General features: G+C 42.7%; 1 protein-coding gene across 4 annotated transcripts in view; it reads right to left on the bottom strand.

The window, feature by feature from the left end:
• Positions 1-714: 714 nt before the first annotated feature.
• abl1 (abl oncogene 1, non-receptor tyrosine kinase) overlaps positions 715-23,137 on the bottom strand; it is a 29,818-nt gene continuing 7,395 nt past the window's right edge. Inside the window, exons 1-11 of one of the 4 annotated variants that reach the window (XM_086188283.1) lie at positions 15,636-16,248; positions 10,812-10,976; positions 9,455-9,750; positions 5,315-5,605; positions 5,035-5,119; positions 4,723-4,900; positions 4,012-4,196; positions 3,685-3,837; positions 3,489-3,578; positions 3,224-3,352; positions 715-3,090 (exon numbers count right to left, since the gene is read on the bottom strand). In XM_086188283.1, coding sequence (XP_086044409.1) covers positions 1,403-3,090; positions 3,224-3,352; positions 3,489-3,578; positions 3,685-3,837; positions 4,012-4,196; positions 4,723-4,900; positions 5,035-5,119; positions 5,315-5,605; positions 9,455-9,750; positions 10,812-10,976; positions 15,636-15,720 — 3,345 coding nt within the window. In that variant the 5' untranslated portion in view covers positions 15,721-16,248 and the 3' untranslated portion in view covers positions 715-1,402. Of the gene's footprint in view, positions 3,091-3,223; positions 3,353-3,488; positions 3,579-3,684; positions 3,838-4,011; positions 4,197-4,722; positions 4,901-5,034; positions 5,120-5,314; positions 5,606-9,454; positions 9,751-10,811; positions 10,977-15,635; positions 16,249-23,137 lie in introns of those variants that run through there. The other 3 variants (XM_086188284.1, XM_086188282.1, XM_086188281.1) reach the window with 3 other exon arrangements.

Consider the following 23,137-nt stretch of genomic DNA (forward strand, 5'->3'; position numbering starts at 1 on the left):
GACACTGAAGATGTTCGAGATGCAGACGAGCACAAAGGAACATGAATTTCATGTCTTTTTTTAATCTAAAACGGTGTTGTCGTTTTTTTTTTTTCTTTTTTTTTTAAGACAGCAAGTGACAGATCCATAAACATTTCAGTCCAGTGTTTCCCCCGGCGAGTTTTACTGGGGTGAAAAGGCCTCTGAAACAGCATTAAGACCATGTGACAAACCCTCTATTTAAATTCATCATCCTTTCAGGCCAATAAGCCTTAAAAAGATCTGAGAAACACTTTCAGTCCATGACCAACCTGCTACTGATGGCTTTTATGACTGGCATTTATAGAAAGTTGTATAAAAACAAACAAAAAAAAAATAGTCCAGTCTAAAAACATAAAATAGTCAGATCCACTGAGTTGCAGATTCTGCACCCTGGTCCCTCTCCAGTACAAAGTGGAGAAAATGATTTTTTTTTTTCTTTTGGTATGGCGATCAAACATTTAAATCCAATAAATCAACACAGCTATTCACTTGTCACAATCAGCCAAAGCCTTATTTTTGCACCTGTTGAGTTGTGAACAGCTCTGCCAAGTCTTTAAGGCACTATTAGTGTGCAGAGATGCAAAAACATGAAGGCTAGAGGCTCATTCTGCCACATCTGCTTGCTACCATTATTCTATGGCACATGGTTGCAAATACTGCCAATAAAACAAAGCATTCATACAGTACAGAACACACAATTTAATTATCGCACATCCAAATCATTGATGGAATAGTAAAAAAAAAAATGTTGGGATGTATTGGACAAAAGTTATAAATACTGTGATTCCAGAAGCTCCCCAACTCTTAAAATGGAAACTATGAGATCAGTCGAAGTATTAGAAGGCATCCTGGAACAAGATGAGGTTAAGTGTGGTTTTTTTTTGTTTTTTGTTTTTGTTGAAATTTTGCACATTGTCATTGGCAATTATGAAAAAAAAAAGTAATACATTAACAATGGTGATGGAAAGGAATATCACAGGCTTCTTTTCTACTAGTGTTATCGAGAAAGGCAAAACAAGTAGAGTATGTGAGACATGATCGATTCAGAAATGACTGGTGAAAAGTCATGTCGATAAAGTGTTGCCTCCCATTTAAGGCCGAGGACTATTCATTCATAATTAAGGCTTTTCCATATTGCAACCTCTGACAACAGCTACAGAAAGATTTGTTTGATTCCATCCACAAAAACCACAGGCCTAAGTGTTTCTGAGTGTACTGCAGCACGACGCCTACGCTCGGCTGCTGCTCTTGAGTAGCCACAGCTCTCTGCAGTGAGCTTGGCATGGCCACAGCTCATGCGCACGCTCATTAGAAAAAAAAAGTAGTTTAAGATACAGTTCATATCACTTTTATGTCTTGGCAGTTGGAAGAGTTTATGACGCTACCTCTGGACAATGTCACTGATCTCTTTGACAGAGGACAGCAGTTTGCTGAAGTCCTGCTGGGCGTTGGCACCCCCTGTGGCGGTGGGGCAGATTTGCAGCTCACGCAGGCTGTTCTCAAGCTTGTTGATGGCCTCTCGGAAGGCAAACTTATTCCTCATCTGCTGGATGGAGTCGACGTAACTCATGCAGTACTTTGATAGGTTTTTGCCGGCCTCCAACACAGCACTGTGGCTACCTGTTTGCTCCGAGTTGCGGCAAATCGCTGCACGGAGCTGCTCTGTGCCCTCCAGCACCATTTCACGAGTCACGGCTGAGTTGGGGGTGCGCTCAGAGGCCTGGCGGGGTGCAGTCTTGCGCAGAGAACGGCGGGTATTCACTAAGGGGATGAAAGCAGTGGGTGAACTCTGATCGCCGGGGGAGGCCAAGGAGGATGAGAAGCCTCCGAGGCTCTGGCTGGAGAGGGAGGTCGACACTGAAGTGGAGGAGGTGGAGGTCTTCAACGGTTGAGGTTTGGAGTTGGAGCCCAGGGGCAGCTTCTTGGAGCCCTCAGTGAGGGGGGTGCGGGCTAGGTCACCAGCAGTGGTTGTGTGGTGGGGCTCCGAGACAGATGAGTGGCCCTTAGCTTTGACATCTGAGGTGGTAGAAGAGGGGGAGGGGAGTTCTTGAGTAGGGCTGCGGGAAATCTTGCCTGTTTTGGCATTGGTGGGTGGTGGAGGTGGGGCTGGCTTGGGTTTCTGGAACTTTCCCCTTTCCCTAACAGACGAAGAATCCACGGTGTGCTTGTGTCTGCGAGCCCTGCACTCCTCTCCAGCTGCCCCAAGAGCAGGAAAGACGTTGGGCTTGAGAAGCTCTGCATGGAGGGCACTGGTCTTGGAGTTCTCCAGCCCTGGTACCCCTGGTCTCCTCACCACCTTAGGTGTTAAAGTCTGCGGACTGGATCCAGAATTAGTTTCAGTGTCTTTTAACACCTCATCAGATATTTCCTCTGCCTTCTTGGGCAGACGTGGCGGGGGAGTCAGAGTGCCCATTCGTGGGGTGTTCTCCCCTTTCTGCTCATTGGTTCTCTTGCGTGGCAGTGCTGGTTTTCCCCCAAAGGTGCCTGAGTCAAAGTGTCGCTGTCCCAAGTCTCGTGGCAGTGTGACTGACTTCCACTCAGTGCCGTCTGAACCAGTAGGCAAGCTAGATGACCAGAGAAAACGTTTCGAGTTAGTCATTGACTCTTCTTCACTCGGCGGGGTCGTAGCAGCCTTGCCCCCTGGACCAGGCACTGCAAGATTTCCCTTCTTCCTGGGGAATAAAGGTCCAGGATAAGTAGGAGCTCCATTGGTGATGCCCCCTGCCCCATTATTATTAATACTCAGGAATTTTGAGGAGTCTAGTCCATGTGCAGTGTCATTAATGGCCAAAGGCCCCCCATTGTTAAAGGTATCACTGTCTCGAGGATCAGGAGACACAGCTCTCCTGTCAGCATGGACATCCATCTCCCTGAAAGAGGAGCTGCGTTTCGGTGGAGCTGGTGCATTCTTTTTCTTCTTCTTGATGAGGCTGAGAAAGCCACTGCCACGGGTCTTGTCCTTGTCTTTCGGTAGTAAGCGGTCGTCCTCATTCAAATTGCTGTCCAGGAGAGGGCGCTCTTTCCTAGGCAGCATGGGAGATGACACAGCAGCCTCTGGCTCCACTGGGTCTGAGGGAGAGTTTTTCCAACAACAAATCAGAACAAGTTGGAATTGGCAGTTAACAAGAAATCATCACTATCCATTTCATATTCCTCTAAGCAGAACCACTAATGGATTACTTCAGACTGACATGTTGCTTACCTGGACTATCTCCATCCCGGTTGTCCATGTTTTTGCGAAGAGTTCTGGTCTTGGTGGGCAGCTCTGGAGCCTGCTGAATGGAGCCCAATGTCACCTTCTTCCCTTTCTTCCCCAACTCTTTTTCCACCTCTAATAGTGCACATTGAGTCAGGATATTACAGTTAACCAAACCCCTGTATCATTACAGTATATTATTTTCAGGAGGGTATCTGTGAGTATCAGGAAATAGTGCCCACTAGGAGAAATCTGAGAAAGTAGCACCAACCATCTGAGATGCTGGACTCCTGGAACATCGTCTCAAAGGCTTGGTGTGTTTCAGCAAAGGAGGGACGTTCTGAAGGGTTCCACCTCCAACCTGACATGAGGAGAAAAACTCAAATAAAAAAATCTCTTCCTAATTTGTGCTACAAAGAAGTAGCAAGCCTCCATGTTATTTGGGGTATTTTCACATTGATACTCACAGGCCCTCATGAGCTCATAGACCTTCTCGGGGCAGCCCTCCGGTCGGTCCATACGGTAATCTTTCTCCAGCAATTCATAGACCTGGGACAAGTCAATGCCAGGGTAAGGAGACATCCCGTATGTGGCGATCTCCCACAGTAGCACGCCAAAAGCTGTGGACGTAGGCATAGGAGGATTAGTTGAGTGAGGCTCCAGTGACAAAAGAAAAATAAAGAATACAATTAAACTAAAAGAGTTCTGTGATTCTGAACAGAGAATCTGACAGAAACGACGTCTTTGAAAGTGCTGCCTGACTATGAACATGTTTACATTTGGATCAACCTTACCCCAGACATCAGATTTAATGGAGAACTTGTTGTAGGCCAGGCTCTCTGGAGCAGTCCATTTGATGGGGAACTTGGCCCCAGCATGAGCTGTGTAGGTGTCTCCCGTCATTAACCTGCTCAAGCCGAAGTCTGCAACCTTCACCAGGTGGTTCTCCCCGACCAGACAGTTACGAGCAGCCAAGTCGCTGTTGGAAAGCGTGCAGAGGAAAATGACTGATGAACAGGAGGATGCAGCGTAATCCTGATTTACCACAATCAAAGGTTAAATAGTCTAAGACTGTAAAAAGCACACCGAGTACTCTTGAGGGAAAAAGGAAATTCCAAAACAGACAAAGGCAGAATATATTATCAATAGTCATCCACTGGAGCGTTGGATTTCTGCAGAGTCAAGCTGAGTCTTGTCAAGTTTAGACATTCAAATGCAGTTCGGCAAATAAAGATGTAAATCATGAGAACCTTGTTAAACATGCCAGAACAAACTAAGTATGTTACAACATCGCATCGACTTGTCTGTGATCAAACGGTGTCCTCCCGTGAGAACAGATGGGAGAGTGGAAGGCGAGCTGCTCAGGAATGGGAGGAAAAGGATACTTAAGACCATTTTTTGGGGTTAGCCCTCAAGACTAATATTAACCATTTTCAATCCTGAGCAATGGCTTCCATCAAATTCAAACACTGAGATTTTAGAGCACATGAGATCTTTACACTCACCGGTGTATAAAGTTTTTTTTCTCCAGGTACTCCATGGCGGAGGAGATCTGTGTGGCCATGTGGAGGAGCACAACAGCGTTGACCTCCTCCCTGTTGCACTCTCTCAGGTAGTCTAGAAGGTTCCCATGGGTCATAAATTCTGTGATGATGTAGAATGGTGGCTCCCGTGTGCACACCCCTGGAAAAGGTTACAAAGAAAACGCATTCAGTTCCACAGATCATTCTGTTTGTTTGCATGTTGTTTTTATCTGAAAAGAGGCTACATAACAAGAACAACAGTAACGTTGGGATCCAGATCCACTGTTTATGTACCTAACAGTTGCACCAGGTTGGGGTGTTTGATCTCTTTCATAACAGCAGCCTCCTTGAGAAACTCCTCCACCTCCATTGTATCCTCCTGGACAGAGTTATTGGCAAAACAATGAGCAAAGCATGACAGGTTGGAGTTGCACCCTTACACCACCAGATGGCAGCATTATTCAGCTAAATTAAAGCTGATGGCACTAAAATGGAGACTGATTTTGGCATTTTCTACTTAAGCTTTAGTGCAGGTGAGAAATAAATCCAACTTCATCTCTAACCACCTTCCTACCTTTAGTGTTTTGACAGCCACGGTGAGGTTGTACTTCTTCCAAACGCCCTCGTACACCTCCCCATACTGGCCCCCTCCCAGTTTGTGCTTCATGGTAATGTCAGTGCGCTCCATCTCCCATTTGTCATAGTTGGGAGACACTCCGTAGATGGTGGGTTTGTTGCGCTTGGGCGCCGGGTAGTGCAGCGTGGTGATGAGGCCATCGGCCACCGTGGAATGATGGTGCACCAGCTCCGCCAGTGTGTTGAAACGGCTTTCAGACGAGACGTACAGCTGCAGGAGAAAGAGATTCTACGTTTGAGTAGATGTACATGAGAGGTCAGTTCAGTTTAGGCTTCAGACATTTTTTTTTTGTTACACCTCATGTGGAAAACACTTCACTTACACAAACACTATATTCCTCTATCACTCCTGTTTTTGACCTTATTCAGAGAATCACATATTTAGACTCAGCTGTTCTCATGGCAAGGAAAGTGATAATTCCACCGATATTCTTTCTTACATGCAGCCACACAAAGCTCAACGAGCCAGGCTTGTCACAAAGACAAAGGGGGGAACTTAGGTTTGCTGTTGTTTCCTTCCTGTTTGGTACAAGTATTACAAACTATGAGACTGCACTCATGAAAGAAAAGAACATGACGTTTAGTGTGAGTGTAATGTTTCCTTATTTATTTGTGCCCTTTCAATGATTATTAAGACTGAATGTACTGAGGCCCATTCCAAGTGTTATGTCTCTTGTTTGGGGTAAAGATGTGAATGATATGCAAGCCCATTTATGCATCAGGTCATAGATGGTTCAGAGGTGGAGGTTGCAAACCGATGTGCTGGAACCCCAGCTTGAGACAGATTTCCCCAATATGCTGTAGAAATTTTCAAAAGAATGATCCTAAAAACGTAAAAGTGGTGGAACATCCCGAGTGTCTTAATCGGAAAATGATTAATTCAGAAAAACACAGAATTTCGTAAGACCAACAGGAATATACTGTTTTAAGCCCTGGATATTGTTATTAATTCATGTTGTATTGAACTACAGAACTTAGCATTAACTTTAGTCAAATACAAACTGATAAATTGTGTGATATATTTCTCTATTTTTCAGGTGTAAAGAGAAGTTTCAAGAAAATGTTCGGTCATGAAGGTCTTCCTTTTAAAACCTGGAAACGGAACAGGAACAGTAAAAAAAAAAGTACGAACCCTGAATATCAGTGTGCACGTGAGCACAAACAGGTTTATATATTTAACTTTGAATATGACATTCTGCAAAGGTCTGTACAAGACAGCGGCACAGTTAAGGTGGTATCAGTAGTAAGCATCTGGCCAAACACTGCACACTAAAGTATTTTCTCCTCATAATGAACAATCTCAGGCCATTCAAAAACTCACAAGGCGTTTGTCAGGAAGCTGGTGGAGGGGAGGCTATTGGTCAGGGCTCAGTGGACTGGTGGACAGTCTTTTCCATTGTCCAAGTCTTACATAACCCTGAAAATGATTTGCTCTAAAATCTGCCCTTTGCATTTCTTTACTTGAGAACAGACTCAAGCTGAAGGCGTGTGGAGGAAAAAAAAAAAAAAAAGAGTCAAATAAAAAGGAGCAACCTTGACTATAGTGAAAAGCCATTTGAAATCGGAGGAGCATTTAATGGTCAGTTGGCTGCTCTCTTGGCTTAAACCATGACCATTTTCCAAATTAAGGGAAAAAATGAGAGTCAGTTTTACTAAGAAAAAAAGAAAAAGAAAAAAGGGCAGTGTTATTCACCATGAAACAAAGTGGCAGATTGGGGGAGTTCTGAGGTAATCTCAAATTATTAGAGAAGTCTATCATACCAGACTCTTGAGTTGTAGCTCTCAGTGGGAGGATGGAAAACAATATGAGATGGGGAACTGTGTGTGTGTGTGTGTGTGTGTGTGTGTGTGTGTGTGTGTGTGTGTGTGTGTGTGTGTGCATACTTGGCTGTATCTGTCTGTGCTAATGCATGTCTTAGCATGGGCGTCAGTGTCTGGTTGGCCTCGCGTCTGCTGGTCATTATGAGCAGCACAGTGGTGGTTAGAGGCATTCTTGTCATAGCTTAGCGAGCTCACCTCACTGCATCACAGACAGGGAGGGTGACACAGCTAGAATGTCAGCTGCTTTTCGATTGGCTGTGCATTTTTTTCATTTTTGGGGTTGGTGGGGGGATCCTACACCAACACTTTCAACCCTTCATGCAGTTAATTATGGCCTACATTTATACATTAGATCCCAGTTTGATGGTACACTGCCCTCGCGACCAGAGTCATATATTACGCAAACTGTCAGAACATTTTAAGCAGTTCAAGACCTTTAATATTCTCCTCAGTTCCTTGTTTGACTTGGAAACGTAACACAGCCCAAAGAGGCTACATTCAGTCCGCCTGATGGACTCAGACTTGCCCAGAGACAGAAACAGAGACATCAGGTGACATGTTCTTACAAATGTACGACTGCGATAGCGTGTTTGAATGTGATGCTGCATCGAATGTCAATCTGCACATTCCAGGAAATTAAACAGGGAATAAACCAATAAAACCCGCATCTAAATTAAGATTTTAGTGAAGGTAGGATAAATCCACAAAGGGTTTGAGAAGAGTACTACTGAGTGACATTCTGACAAACTCAGGTTGTTGTTTTTTTTGTCAGTAAACATTAAAAGTTTCATCGATATAATTTAGTGTTTGTTAGACTTTACTGCATTGTCTGTTTCATAGGGATATTTTATTTGAAAATTCATTTTTGAAATTCAAACAAGACAACTCTACTTATTGCACGATATTGTTATTTCTATTTCTTCGAAATATTTGAGTGGAAAATTCATCTTTCAAATTCAATAGCGTCCATGTCATCTGACCCAACTGCTCCAAATCACTACCAGATACTGAGTGGGCAAAGAAGACACACCTCTTTTTATTGCGTGTGACTACCTCTTATTTTCTATATGAATATCTATTGGAATAAATCTTTGTATTTCAACAGTTTTCAAAGTCATGTGACCCAGTTGCTCCGAACCAAAAGCAGATATTAATACCAGACTGGAAATATAAGGCACAGCTATCTTTATTGGAGTCACCTGCTAACATACTAAATATTATGAGTATGTACATCTGCTTAGCGTGAGGATTCTGTGTACACAATAAATGCCAGGATGTAAAGTAGATTATGGAGCTTTTCTGCACTTAACACCTCCATAACCCCAAGGTTGGACTGAAGTTAAATAAACATCCTAATTGTCTATTTTTTGGTGCTGCATACAAAAACATTCGGATTCATGAGGAGTGACCAGACTGTACTTCCTGTCTTCAAAACAAAAGCACCACCCTTGTTCAAAATATTTTTGTCATATTATTTGTTGAACTAATTTCCATGTTTGCAGTGGCAAATATAGGAATGCTAAAATGACTGATTCTTAATTTGTAAAGATCACTGTTATTATCACTTGAGTGACAACTGTCCTTTATGATTGGTAATTCTTTATTCATGTGCTACATGGTATCGAAGACTATCGTGCCATTTCAGTCATTTATGTGCAATAGTTTCATTACAGTTCAGGTTTGCTGCTGGTTTATCTATTTTTTTTTAATTTTAGGGCAATTTTCTCTCTCTCCTCTGCTTTCTATTGCAGTGTGTGTGGGTGTGTGGCGTTTACAACAGGTGAAGTGATGAAAATTAATCATGCTGAAAGCAACGAGTGAATTTAAGTCGAATAAACACTTTGAGACAAGAGTTCATACATCTAAAAACAAAACTGGACGGACGTGGAGTCCAAATGTTGGTGTAATATATCAGCTAACCTGAATCTGGCAGAGGGGTAGAGGATGCTAGAAGCTCTGTTGCTAATGACAGGGAAGCTAGTCCTGACCAGAATACTGGCAGAAGCATTCGAGCACAGACGTCGACGTTGCAGTTCATGTCAGTTCCTCCAAGAACTCAGACTTGCAGACATTATACTACAGCTAAGCACAGATGTTAACAGCTGTCAATGAAGTCTTTTTTTTCCACCAGATGCACGTAAGTGTGGAGGAGGAGATGAAAAAGTGGAGAGGATCCTGTTTTGGATTTGATGGAGAAAATTGAACATTCCCAATCATAAGTTTCCACTTTAGAATCTAAATCATGACCGTTACCCACCTTGCCGTCAGATGCAGTGTTAATCCTGTAATGGTAGACTCTCCCCTCGTACCGCAGGGAAATAGACCTCTGGCCGGGGCTGCTCTCGCTCTCTCGCACCAGAAAGCTCCCGTTAATTCCTGAGCTGAGCAGGTACTCTGCAGCGTTGCGTGACACGGGTCCGTGGTACCAGCTGTGCTTCTCCAGGCTGTTGACAGGGGTGATGTAGTTGGACGGGACCCAACCCTGGCCATTCTTGGTCTGTGCCTCACACCACTCGCCGTTGTGGTTGTAGCCCAGCACACGCAGCTTCTCCCCTGGTCAACATGTGAGCATAGAATGAAAAATATATCCAGGCTAACTGAGACTGCATACCTGTACAACAATAACATTTTCAATGTATTTCATTCTCAAGTATTTCCACAGCTGAGACTTATTTATTTCCTCTAGTGGTCATATAACTGTGCTTTTGTCAGCTAAACCTTCAAATAATTCATCCATCCATGATCTTTAACAACAGACGCAAAAGTAAACCAACTTTTCTTATGAAATGGATCCTAATACGCTACACTGGAAAGGATATTTTCTTGTTTATTCCGGAGCAGATGTTCTCCCTTTCCTTCCTGTGTTTGTCCGTGTGATACATATTGTTTTAAAGTCTGTCCAGGGCAAAGAAAGCCCACACGTGAGACTGTAGTGAGGAAGCGAGAGTGCGACACAGCGGGAAGGAGACGGGGGGGAAGGAAGCAAATACACAGATTCTCAGGGTGATTCATAACCTTATTAACTGATCTGTGCTACTTCCTGCATGATTGTGATCAGAGTCCCTGAATTTTGGGGATCTGCTAAAATAAGTGTGTGATCCAATAATCCAAGAATTAAAGCAAAGAGAATCACTTTGATATGCGTCTGACACCTTGAAACCATGTTGGTTTCACAAGATATTTGATTTATATAGTTTTAATTACCGCACTGTTCTGCTTAAATAATTGATATGAGTGAGAGTTTAACGAGAATGTATCTTTCAAAAACTGATGCGATGCAAGACGTCTCACTCTGAAACACAGCATCTTCGCGCGCAAATATCTTACCTTACTTGCAGCCAAACACAAGCAGCCAATCAATCTATCAGTAAATTTATATGATGTTAGAAATGGAAAAAAAGTATTTTAAGACTGGACTTTTAACTGGCGGTCTGGACTGAATTTGTACACTTTATAGCCGTTAACATGTCTAGATAATGCATTTGGGAAACAAATAACTCTAGTACGCCTCATTCTGGCCCAAACTAGCAGAGATACCCTCCGTCCCTCCACCAGTGTTAATCCTACGAGTGGGAGGAACAATAGACGAGCAGATGGGTTTTTCCTTCACTCACCTTTAGTAATGCTGAGTGTGTTGTCACCACTGGCCACGAAATCATAGAGCGCCACAAACAGGTTGGGGTCATTCTCGCTGGGTCCAGCTAACAGGTTCTCTTTGGAGTTCCAGCGGGCGGCTTCCGTCAGACCCTGACCCTCAAAGTCTGGTCTCTGGAGAGCTTCTGTTAACAAACACAACAACACCGGAACACAGGGAGTTAACTAAAGATGTGAGGAAACCTCAAACAATGCATGTGTGAGGGGAGACTGAGGGAGACCGTAGGCATGTTCAGTATGCAGCAACACTGGAAGGAAGTTTTCCCACTACAGGTGACATTTAACCAACAATGACATCATTATCATATCATTTCTTCTCCGTCCTTTATGCCTCGCTCCTGTGGGCAGGTCATCAGCGATGATCCCACAGTAGGATTAGAGTAATAAACGTGGTCATGTGACCTGCAGGGTTCCTGCTGTCTGTGGAACTTTTCATTTCCTGGATTATCCCTGTTTAGTGTTCATTCTCTTGAATACCTGTGCAGCTACCACGCATCAGACCGTGAGAATGTGTCTCAGCAGGAATCTTCAATGATGTACTTTCATCTAGAGTTACCTTAATTATAGTCACAGCTTGAGTTATACCCATTTTAGACCAGACGAGCAGATTAAAGATAGCTGCAGAACGTGAAAATGGAGAGGTGATGAGAAAAGAATCAGAAAAGTCAAGTGGGGAGGAAACGTAATAGTTTGACCTGAATTGTGCTCAGCTGTTGTCACACATGTTTTGGAGGAATGTAATCCCCCGCTTCTTGCTTTCTTACACACGCACACTCACGCACGCGCGCACACACACACCGCATTCTTCTACCAGGCCAGAGCACCAATCATTTTTCACCTTCACCAGCGAGATTTCTCCTAACATTACCAAGATGAGGAAGAAGCATACAAATAACACAACAGAAGTTGGACGAAAGGCATTTCACTCAGGTTTAATTTATGATTATGAGAGCCGGATATCCATTCATGATCGATTATCAACGCGTCTCATTTTCTCTTTCAAGAAATGCAAATGAAGTCACATTTGTTGTCTTCATCGTTCTCCACAATCCGGGCTTTAGCCAGCCTTATGTTACATCCCATTAAGTTTTCTGCATTGATGTAAAATCAAGAAGAATGGTAACGCATCTCCAGATCAATTACTTTCCTCATCAGATAACAGTGCCATCAACCAAACCCTCAGCCTGTCGTAAAACACTACAGACTGTGTTCACTCTCTCAATTATCTAGAATCATTTTTGGACTGAATAAACTGACGGTGAGCTAGCTACATGTCACGAACTGTGGCTCATATCTCAAAATTCAATAAGAAATAATATTTTGGCTTTTGAATTCTTTTCATTCAATTGAATTTTGTCCAAATCATACTTGTCATCTTCTTAACAATTATTGCTTGTGAAGCAAAATATGGACGGTCTCCCGGGTGGAAGTCATGAATGTGTAAGGTGAAAATTCTTAGGATGTTCCCCCTTTGTAGCCCTTTGCTCAAAGAGTTAATGAGTAGTTTAAGTTGCATACCTTCACTCCGGTGACATATCATCATCAGAGCCGCGTCTAGCTCAGGATCGATTCCAAAACTCATATTTGTTCAATCGTTCTACAAAAATTCATCAAAATATACCCACAAATCTTTGAGTGCTAATAGTCAAACCAACACCAGCAATCACATGACCTCCTTGGCAGAGTTAATCAGTGCATAAATATTATGCCTTTTGAACAGAAGACAGCAAAATAACAGACATCAAGATGGAAAAGTTATTCCTTACATCTCTCTACCTCAGGGCTCAATGAAACCCATCCAAAACTAGCAGACAACTGGCTCGGTGCATTCATTGCATAAGAGGATTTTAGGATGAAAAAAAAAAACAAAAAACCTCCAAAGATCTAAAGAATGCTTTAGCAAAAATTAAGGAGTGAGATCACCACTACATCATGTCTGTAGAAGGAGAAATCTGTGGTAGAAACCAGCTTAGGTCAAAGTCAAGCTAAAGCATGACAACCTTGACTTGGAGAAAAGCACAAAGTGTACTTGCAGGATAACTGCACAGCTGGGTTTGGTGGAAACAGAGCAGAGAGCTGACGGAGCATGCAGAATACCGCGTGGCAGACCGGAGCTAGAACAGAGGAGTCACATGCACCCTGCCTGGATGATTTAGATGGTTGTTAGATACGGCGTGGTGGGCAACTTCCAAAACACACAGTCCCACTTCCACATGTATTGTAAATTAAAAAGGACTCGCAAGCTCCCTGGTACAAGAAAATAAAGGTAAAATCTACAGAACATATGCAGTCCACCGCCGACCAGGCATCAGTGCATTGGAGGCTGGTTTATGACTTAAACACAGCGTCTATGTGGTGCTACATTCAGGTCACATTTCACCTGAGAGCTATAGCGAGAATACAGCAGGTCTGATCTCATCGGGAGCATCCTGCCTTTCTCAAGCCCCTTTCACTCTGGCTCCACATCTGGCTTAGATGCTGGGGAACGTTTTTTTTTTTTTTTTTTTTAATCAGAACTCACTCCTCCCGGCACAAATGACTCTGCAGTAGACAGACAGGTATGTATCGGCTCAGATATCCACCCACACACGATACTATTGACAATGTATACCAGGGAGGAAATGAGAGCTCGTCGCCTCTGCCAGTAACTTCCATGACTTTTTGTCATCATGGCCGAAAAATTCAACCCATCTGCGTTCAAGAAGTGTTCTAACATTATTCAGTCAGAAGAATTGATTGGATCAAAAGAATATTAAATAACATCCACCAAAACATCGCGACTGCATTTCATGATACTTTCAACTATAAAGGAAGAACATAGAAGACAAAGAGATGAAAATCTGGTGCTTTTTTTTGACAACAGTTCACCTCTTTCCTGTATGGTGACTGTATTTGTGACGAGCTGGGACCGTGTGTGTGTGTGTGTGTGTGTGTGCGTGTGTGTGGATAAGACTCTTTTGGTGGTGGGTTACCAACAGACACAAATTTTTACACTTAGGAGAAGCCATTCTTCTTCTTCCCTCTACAAGTAAAGACATGCACTGTATGTGCCGCATGGCTCAAAAAATAGACAAAAAGTAAAAGCAGTCATTTTCCTAAAGCATGATATGCTGCTACTTTGTTGAGTATGCGAATGACTGGTTCTTATGAATAACTATGTGGCAATGAGTGATGTTGGCAACTACTAGTCAGCCATTACTCTGTTCCCTGGCATCTGAAGAATGTTTTCACAATTTCACTATGCTAATTTAGTGTCATATCTGTTTGTATTCTGTCATAACATTAACAAACATACATTTTTTTTGGTGCAAGCCATACATTGGTGATAAATATTATTCCCTAATTATCTCTCAAGTACCACTAAGCGGGCACCAGACCTAAGCAAAACATGCCATATGGCCAGCTGGGTGTGGGCAGCCTGTGTCACACATGTCCATTTACGGGCCACAAATACCACCGCTCTTTGTGAGAGGGTGGCAGCTCACCGACACATGGAGCGAGGCAGCTAAAGTAGAAGAGAAACAGGAAACTCAGGAGGTAGGTGATAAAGAACCAGACACATAGTCCTGCAGTGGGGAACAAATGAAGGCATGTTACAGATGTGCTGCAGACAGTGTGACAACCGGCATTATTGCTCATTAAACAAGATTGACTGAACAAATGTTCTTTTGATTAAGACCTCGAGCGCCTTGACAGTAATCTCGCTGATTTACGCCTCCCGGATGGATGGCGAATGCATCCAGCTACCTGGCAGAATCAATACCACCAGCAGACTTGCTGCAAAACAATGAATCTACAACAGAATGACGCACGTCTGTGAAGTAGGCCCACCGCATATAGCCCACGTATTTCTGAGGGCCGAGAGAAGAGGAAACCTCAGGCATAAATAATCTCCAGCATCTACTGTCGTCACCTGAATGGGAGGTGATGGAGAGCAGAGGAAGCTGATTCAGATAATAAATCTAATGTGGGAGAAATATTAGCTCACTGAGAGGATGTTCAGCAGTACATTTAGAACAGAAATGAAACATCTTGACAGCTCTAATCATTCAGATTTAAACAACTGGCATAAAATCTGGTGCAAAAGACACCTAAAGCATCTTGAATTTCATGTCTAAAACTTAAGGAAACATCTTAGAGGAAGACAGTGCTTTGTATTGTATGAAAATTAGATGTCATTGACCTCAGTGAGGAGCGTACCACCACTATTATCTCTATTAAATCATCTAGTTGTGCAATCTTTGTCACACACTTCTTAGAATGCGACCTGGATTTCTTCAAACTCCCCTTGTCCCTCAATAAGCAGGGGCAAATCAATTACTCACTTATGTGACTAGAACTGAGTAACGGAAAAAAAAAAGACATCTCTAATCCTCACGCAGCAAAGAAATGTGAACTATAGCTCTGCTTTATCTTCTAAATCCATGATGGAAGTGGTGAAGCAGACAGGAATAGATGCACTCTCCTCATAAACAAGAGTTAAGTGGGACACGACCAGAGTCAGATTTCCTTGTATTCTCTTCTCTGTCTTTTTTTCCACTTTTGCTGCTAGCTAGTGTGTCTGGCCTCCCTCATCTCCCCTGTGCTCAAACTCTGCTGCTCCCCCCTCCCCATTCCGCAGTTTCCACAAAGCCAAAATCATATCTGAGAGTTTCTACGGTGATACTTTGTCTAAGCTTCTCCGTGTCTATCACATTTCTTCATTTCCAGCATTTCTACTTTGAATTTAAAAAAGGAAAGTTAAAGCCTGGGCTAGGGCACGAGACACCAAAAATTATTCTTACCTTCCAAGTAACAGCTGGAGGAGGACGAGAGGCCCTTCTTCGATTTACACCCCACCAATTTCAGGCATATCTCCAACATTTTCATTTGCTTTCTTTCCCTTCCCGCTTGAAAACTCTGCTGCTGTTCAAATCCCTCAAGCGTTACTCATTTACATGTGTCCAGCGAACTTCAAACACAAGATTAAAAAAAAAAATACTGACAGAAAGGAGAAAGGGCACCAGTCCACAAAGAGCGCTGAAATACTTGTTTTCTTTTCCTCTGTCTTCCCTGTTGTTGTAAATCCTCGTCTCTCTCTTTCTTTTCTGAGAGAGAAAAGCCGGAGTTCCGGACAGAGTCTACCAAATTTCCCCACTGAGAGTCTCCATGTTTTTTTCCCCCCCTTCTTGGATTTTGGTTAGCTCCACAAAAAAGTTCCAAAAGCGCGGGTTTGGTCCAGAAGTTGGCTAGACGTGCAGATGTGTCAGTTGAGTGGGCAGCAGGGCAGTCTCAGCGGTGCCATTCCTCTCTCTTGTCCCCCTGCGTGAGTGTGTATCTGAGGCACAGGGACTACTCGCGCTACAGCTGCCAACAAAGGGCCTCTTTCAGGATCGGCCTGCTGCACTCAATGACATCAGCTGAGCCCTCCCACCTCCAGCAGCAACAAACAATGAGAAGGAGCAACCACATATATTTACACACACACACACACACACACACACACACACACACACACACACACACACACACACACACACACACACACACACACAAAAAACACTCACCAACAGGAGAGCAAACAGCAGCTCACTGGGAACCCAAAATCATACTAACAAAGGAAGCAAAAGCTTTAAACTTTTAAGTTGTGATTCAGATCTTCACATTTCTTCTTTTCTGTCTGCTGAAGTCATAAGATGATTACAGGCTCCTCCCTCTAACTTTTAACCCCCCTCCCCCCCTCTCTTTTCTTCCCGGCCATGCTCTCTCCCTCTCTGCACTCTGAAATGTTTACAGGTTAAGGAATCAGTGCTGGACAAACAGAGAGCTGGGTTATTAAAGAAAGTCATGAGCTGCTAGCAGTGGAGGGAGCATAGCCTCCCTCTCTAGACTTCACTCAGACAAGGCACATTCACTGCGGGCTATTACAAATGAAGTGAGTAATTTAATTAATTATTAAAGGTGAACATATATCTACTTATCTTAAGGAAACATGTCAGATTGATTTTTTTAAACAACGGTAGCGGTTGGCCACATGAGGAACAAAGAAAGAAAGAAAGAATCCTTGGCTGGAGCCGAGCACTCTTGCAACACAACTTTTAATCTTTTTTTTCTGTCTCAACAAATTCAGTGGTTTCATCATAGCATACACTCCTCTTCAACGCTATGCTAATTGCTGTTGCAGCAAACTTGACAAGACAAATCAAGGAAGACTCAGTTAGCAAAATCCCCTTTTGTACCTGGAAAACTGCCAGTGAGAAACAGTATATTTGTATATTTGTTCATCTGTACATGTCTGAAAAATACAATATAAAGTATGAAATGTGTCTTGTTCTTCTGACAAAGAGGGTAACATATATCCAACTGTTGTTCATTTCCTCAAATTATAATTAGCTCCATTAACGGGGTATAAACAAGAAAACCCTAAAGAATAATTTAGGTTATCTTGCAGTTTTAAAAACACAAATTACAAAGTGCTTTACAAACCTACAAACAGGTGAAATACCTCGAGTTCAAAAGAAAACACAAACCTAATACAAGTAACACAACGCAAGTCTGAATATTTGGATGTGTCTCATAATATGTAGTTTGAATTTAATGAATTATGGATCATCATCGCATTCAGGATCCAAACCACAAATGAAACAAGAGTAGTAGTCCTACACTGACCCTGGTCAGCAAATATTTTCCCGTGAAAATGACCAACCACCTCGTTATGTACACATCCGACTGGGAGAAGATAAGAAGATGATGTGGGTGATGACATACAAGTGGGAAGCTTGATGACACCATTGCACATAGCAACCCGTTTACTGGCTGACCTGGTCAGTGGAATTTCCAATCAGGGAGAAAAAGTAAAAAAAAAAAAAAAAAAAAATCCTTCGGTCAGAAATATACAAGGAAGAAGAGCTTTACTTTTAGTCCAAAAAACATGAAATGATATGAGGGACATACGGCACTGTATACTTTATGTCAATCAAAATGCCTCGCTTGTAAAACTATTTCTAAAAGTATCTTCTCAATAAAACACGTGAAATGTTAGAATGACCTCTTTGGACAATGCAGTGCAATTAAGTCATTAACTTCAGCCACTGAAATGACTAGAAACGGTTCATGATTGATTTCTACACACCTTCATCTGGTACAACAAAATGTGAAGTATTTTAGGAAGTGGCCTGACTTGTCCACTTGCCCAGTAACACAAGGAGTGGAGAACAATCAGCAGATGTCTCCTGAGACATAACTGATTCATGCCTGATATAAAATACAAGGCAAGAAATAGGAGAATGTATAAGAAAGAGGAAGGGGGAAGAAGAGATAAAATGACGCATCTGTCTTACAAAACCTTTTGCAATGCAGGCTGTTTGCGGCTGAGGAGTAAGTTTGCCTTTGGCTGAGCTGGTCATTTTCATCAGGAGCTCAAATTATGATTTGTTTCGATTAGACCTCGTCTTTTTTTCTTTTCTTTAAAAAAAAAAAAGAGGATTGCAAACATCTCAACTGAAGGCGGGTCTATACATTCTGCATCTACAGGCATATTTCAACATGGCTCAGTCTCAGCGGCCTTGTAAGTAATTACCTCAGTAAGGACTAGTCACATGGCACCAGGCCCTCCATCGTTGCTGCAGCACTGGTATGGCAAACATTTGTGTTCCTCTTACGCACCACCCCAAACACCAATTAAGAAGAAATGCAGGCTTCCTTGAAACTGAGAAAGAGCCATTAACTCACCGCAGTCATATAGTGTTGGGGAGATGAGAGGATGAAGGGGAGCGAAGAGGGGGCTATAAAAATCAAGGAGGAAAGAGGGATAAAAAGGTTGCAGATGGAGAGACATGAAGCACATTGTTTGGAAGTGAGCTCATAGTAGAATAACTTGGTTGTGTTTTATAATCTGAACCTAGTAAATTCAGAGTTAACCCAAGTACATCCACCCACAGGAAGGTTTCTGGTCCTTCTCCTCTAGCGTAACCCATCCTGCTTTCCTGCTCTAGTTGCTTACACCATACTAAATTTTGATAATATGGACCCCCCCCGTGCGTAATTACCCAATGCTCTCAGCAAGAATGCATCTAAATAATTCCGGTCATTGGATCATCCCTCAGACCAAGTATCATGATGTATGTGGTGTGTTTGTGCGCACGCGCTTGTTTACTTAGGGCCCTCTTGAGGATGCATCCGGAGTGTGTGTGAGGATAACAGACCAACAGATGAGGTTAAGGGGGTTTTGAGCTCCACGTAATTCACCACTTGGTGCTGTCCTCAGGGAAAAAGGACACTTAAGAACAATAGTGCCTGCTGTAGTTCAAGGTTAAGAGCTCTAGCATCAGTCTGGCCGTCATCACAGGCTAACAATGTAAACAATAGTGAATGGAATGTGATTATACATGGACAAACAAAAGATCTTAAAAAGCTTGGAGAGTGGAAACTAACATATGCACATAGTGAAAGAAAACATTTTCACTCTCAGTTGGTTCTGGCCTTTTTTTTTTTGAGGCTGTTTTCCCACCATCTTATATATGGAAATGGTGAATTTGACCCAGAAGTCATTAAAAAACATTTTACATTAAAGTCCATTTCCTTGCATGCAAGTATATACCTGCTTTGACAGGCTCCCTTATGCCAAATCTGTCTTATTTGAGGCGACTCATTAAGAGTCCGCTGTCAGCTCAGCTTCACAATACAAATGGGCCGAGCAGACCTGCTAGCACGCAGGGTAGAAACAGAGAGAGAGTTAAACCCTGCTGCTGACCGACTGAAACAGGACTGGAGAAACCATTTCATCATGATGACAGACACAAAATAAATAGGGCAACACAAACCAGGTGACTAAGCAGAACCTTTGCTCATTTCTCCACACGATACACTTTTGTCGGCCCAAAAAAACAATGCAATGCCAAAAATATGCAAACCTGCAGAAAAATGGAAATGTATGGATACTGGCCCAGTGTTCAAATTGTACAATTTTGAGCACACAGACAAGCACAAATCCACTGAAATATCCATCACTTGTCATGAATAATATGCTGCGCGAACAGTGTGTGTTTAAAAAAAAGTCTATGAAAATTGCATAGAAATAAGCCAGATAAATGACCTCGACATAGAAAAGCTTTGTGTGTTTGTCTGTGCGCGCGCGCGCGCGTGTGTGTGTGTGTGTGTGTGTGTGTGTGTGTGTGTGTGGAGGGGAGAAGGATCTAATCCAGTCATTTTTACTTCAACGACTCAATTTGACTGAAAATTCTATTGTTTTATGAGAATGCAGACTCTAAGAGCCAAGCTGTTTTTTTGGGTGTGGGATCAAAAGAGAAAGCAGAAGTGTGCATGAATTTGCACGAGTAGGAGGGTTGGCAGTTAAAAAAAAAAAAAAAGCTTGCACGAAAGCCTCCTCCACCATTCCACAACAACGTGATAATACTAGATAACGTAAAGGCGATACTATAGTAAATGCACTGGCTAGATCTACTTTGACCTTTAGAGTTGTTCCTTAAAAACCTGGAGTAAGACATCAATTGATATTGTACCCATTTTTTTTTAAAAAGAGAAAAGGAAGAAGAGAAAAAAAGAGCGATACATAGAAACTATGGTTATGAGGCTCTCCAGCTGCAGCGCTGGAGTTGCTTCTTTGTGTCTAAGTGGATCCAGATGCAGCAAGTATAGCAGCCCCCTCTTATAGCAGTAAGAAGAGGAGCATAAACCAATGCAGCGGGATAGAACAGAACATCAGGACTGGACTCAAAAAATGATTTAACTGGCCAAATGAAGCCTAGATGAACAGGAACACTGATATTCTGCAAAGGCGGGTGCAATTGAGCTGCTTATCCTTCAATCTGTGGGAGGACAGACAATCTGGAACTGGGTGAAATCTATACTACAAGACAAAGCTGGGCTGGCATCCCAGGTAACCAGTTGTCTGTAGAGAAAACAACAGCTGCGTCTGGAGCCGGGGCTGCCTGCTCAGGCATGGAGCAGGAGGGTTGGTTTTTTTTTTTTTGGTGTTTTGGTTTTTTTTCTGTGGGTGCATGTGTGCACAGATGGACCCGGGTGCTTAAGAGCTCCCACGCTGCATTCCTACCCCAACATGGAGACTCTCAGTATGCATGCAGGGGTTGTATCTGGTATATGCAGAAAAACAAATTCTTCATTCCACAAGTTTAAGTGCTTAACATTTCTCCTGATTTACTATAAGGCCCACTGTTAAGAAACAGAAACAACATTCTAATGTAAAACTCCGCACACATACAACACAAACGGTCAACTGTAGAGACGAAAGAACATTTCATCTGGGGGAGGACATTTATGAAAGACCAGTATATGCGATCACCTAAAAGTAATCTCTATATACCACACGACCACCTTCCTGCCATCTGTGCCTCCTTATAGACACTCCTTGTTTTATAAACTGAATCCAGTCTATAGCTGGAGAGCCAATGGAAGTGTTGGTGCTGACTGCTAAACCTGCTAATAAGCTTTTTGTGTTTTTGTCTTTTACGTAATGCGACCTCACTTCCTCCCTTACCTTTTTACCTCATCTGTGAGTAATCATAACCGAACTCAGATGCAACACTGTCACAACATGGGACTCTACCACCTTACAGTCACCTCTTCTCTGTTAAAGCATCATTTCATCTTAGTACATCATCAAGCAGGATGGTACCAGCCAAATGCAGGGACATCAAATTAGAGAATGTCTTCCTGGAAGCTTGTGTCCGTCTGTTTGAATCTGAGCTGTGGTTGCTTTGACGGCAACACAACGTGGAGCAGATATTCTGGTACGACTTCTTTCCTCCTGATCTCTGAAGTTCTTTTACAGCTGTTCCTCATCCTTTGTAGGTCTCTGTCTCCCTCTATGTCTAGTAGGAAGATGCTTAAATCCACCAGAGCACTTTTTTGATAAGTTTGAGCTGCTTGATGGATCTTCGTAAAGATCAATCAAGTGCATCCAGCAGGGAGTTCACTCCACCTGCAGCAAGTCCTGGAGTGAGATATTTCTGGGGTCAATATTAGTCCAGCCCTGCCACGGAGTGGCCAGAGGCAGGGTTCACCCTGGACGGGTCACCAGTCCATCACAGGGCCATCAGGAGCAATTAGGGGTTCAGTATCTTGCTAAAAGATACTTGGACAAGGTCACCGCGGAAGTGAGGATCGAACCAGCGACCCTTGGATTGCTAGACGGCCACTCCTACCTCTGAGCCATCGTAAGAATGTAAATAACACAACCTGAATTCCTCTTACTCTCATATACTGGCAGGTTTTTGTCTTTGTTATGGCCGAAAATTCAAAATGTGCCCAACTTGAATGATGGAGACGATGATAGTGAGGTGAAAGACCAACAAGAAAGGGAAAATGAAAAGTGAGGATCGAACCAGCGACCCTTGGATTGCTAGACGGCCACTCCTACCTCTGAGCCATCGTAAGAATGTAAATAACACAACCTGAATTCCTCTTACTCTCATATACTGGCAGGTTTTTGTCTTTGTTATGGCCGAAAATTCAAAATGTGCCCAACTTGAATGATGGAGACGATGATAGTGAGGTGAAAGACCAACAAGAAAGGGAAAATGAAAAAAGAAATGAGGGAAGAAGGGAGGGAGATTTCACTGGTGACTTGAGAGAGAGGAATGCACAACAGGCCACGTTATTCTCTCTCAGCTCCTGTCGCTTGCCGCATGTTGATGTTCTTTTTCTTTGCAAAACAGGCAACATTACTCAAAACATCTCTGGCATAACGGATGACACAGGAACATATCCGATGAACTGAAAAAGAATGGGCCTGCTGTAAAAGCAAGGAATGAAGATGCCTGAGGTCAGGAATCTGTTCACACATCGCGGTGCAGATAAAATAAAAGGATTTTGATGCATGACGTTTTTATCACAGCTTACTGGGACACTCAAGTAGACCAGAGTAGAACGATGTCATTTACGATATCATCCTTCCCCTACAATAACAGGACGAAATATCTGCAAAAACAAGAATCATTTCTTATCACTGATGATTCCACAAAATTAAAGCTCCACTCTGAGAGCAAAAAGTGCAGTAGTTAAATTGTTACATGAATCTTCCCCCTGCTATTAACCTAGCCTCTGAAAGTCTCAACTTTCACACACATTACTGTGATCCAATGTGTCATTTCGCACCACTATATAAATCAATAAATGGCCTCCTCGATGTAAACTACTGCTGTACAGACAGAATAGAACAACTTTTTCCCCCCCGAAAAAAACAATTTGTTCAAATTATTTAAATGACATAAGGTCTGTCTGTCTGTCTTTGGGAAATATGATGTAATATGTGTTTTTATGGAAAAGG

The sequence above is a fragment of the Aulostomus chinensis genome, chromosome 19, assembly GCF_037954235.1.
Source record: "Aulostomus chinensis isolate RoL2024-O1b breed Wild chromosome 19, RoL_Achi_v1.0, whole genome shotgun sequence".
Lineage (NCBI taxonomy): Eukaryota > Metazoa > Chordata > Actinopteri > Syngnathiformes > Aulostomidae > Aulostomus > Aulostomus chinensis.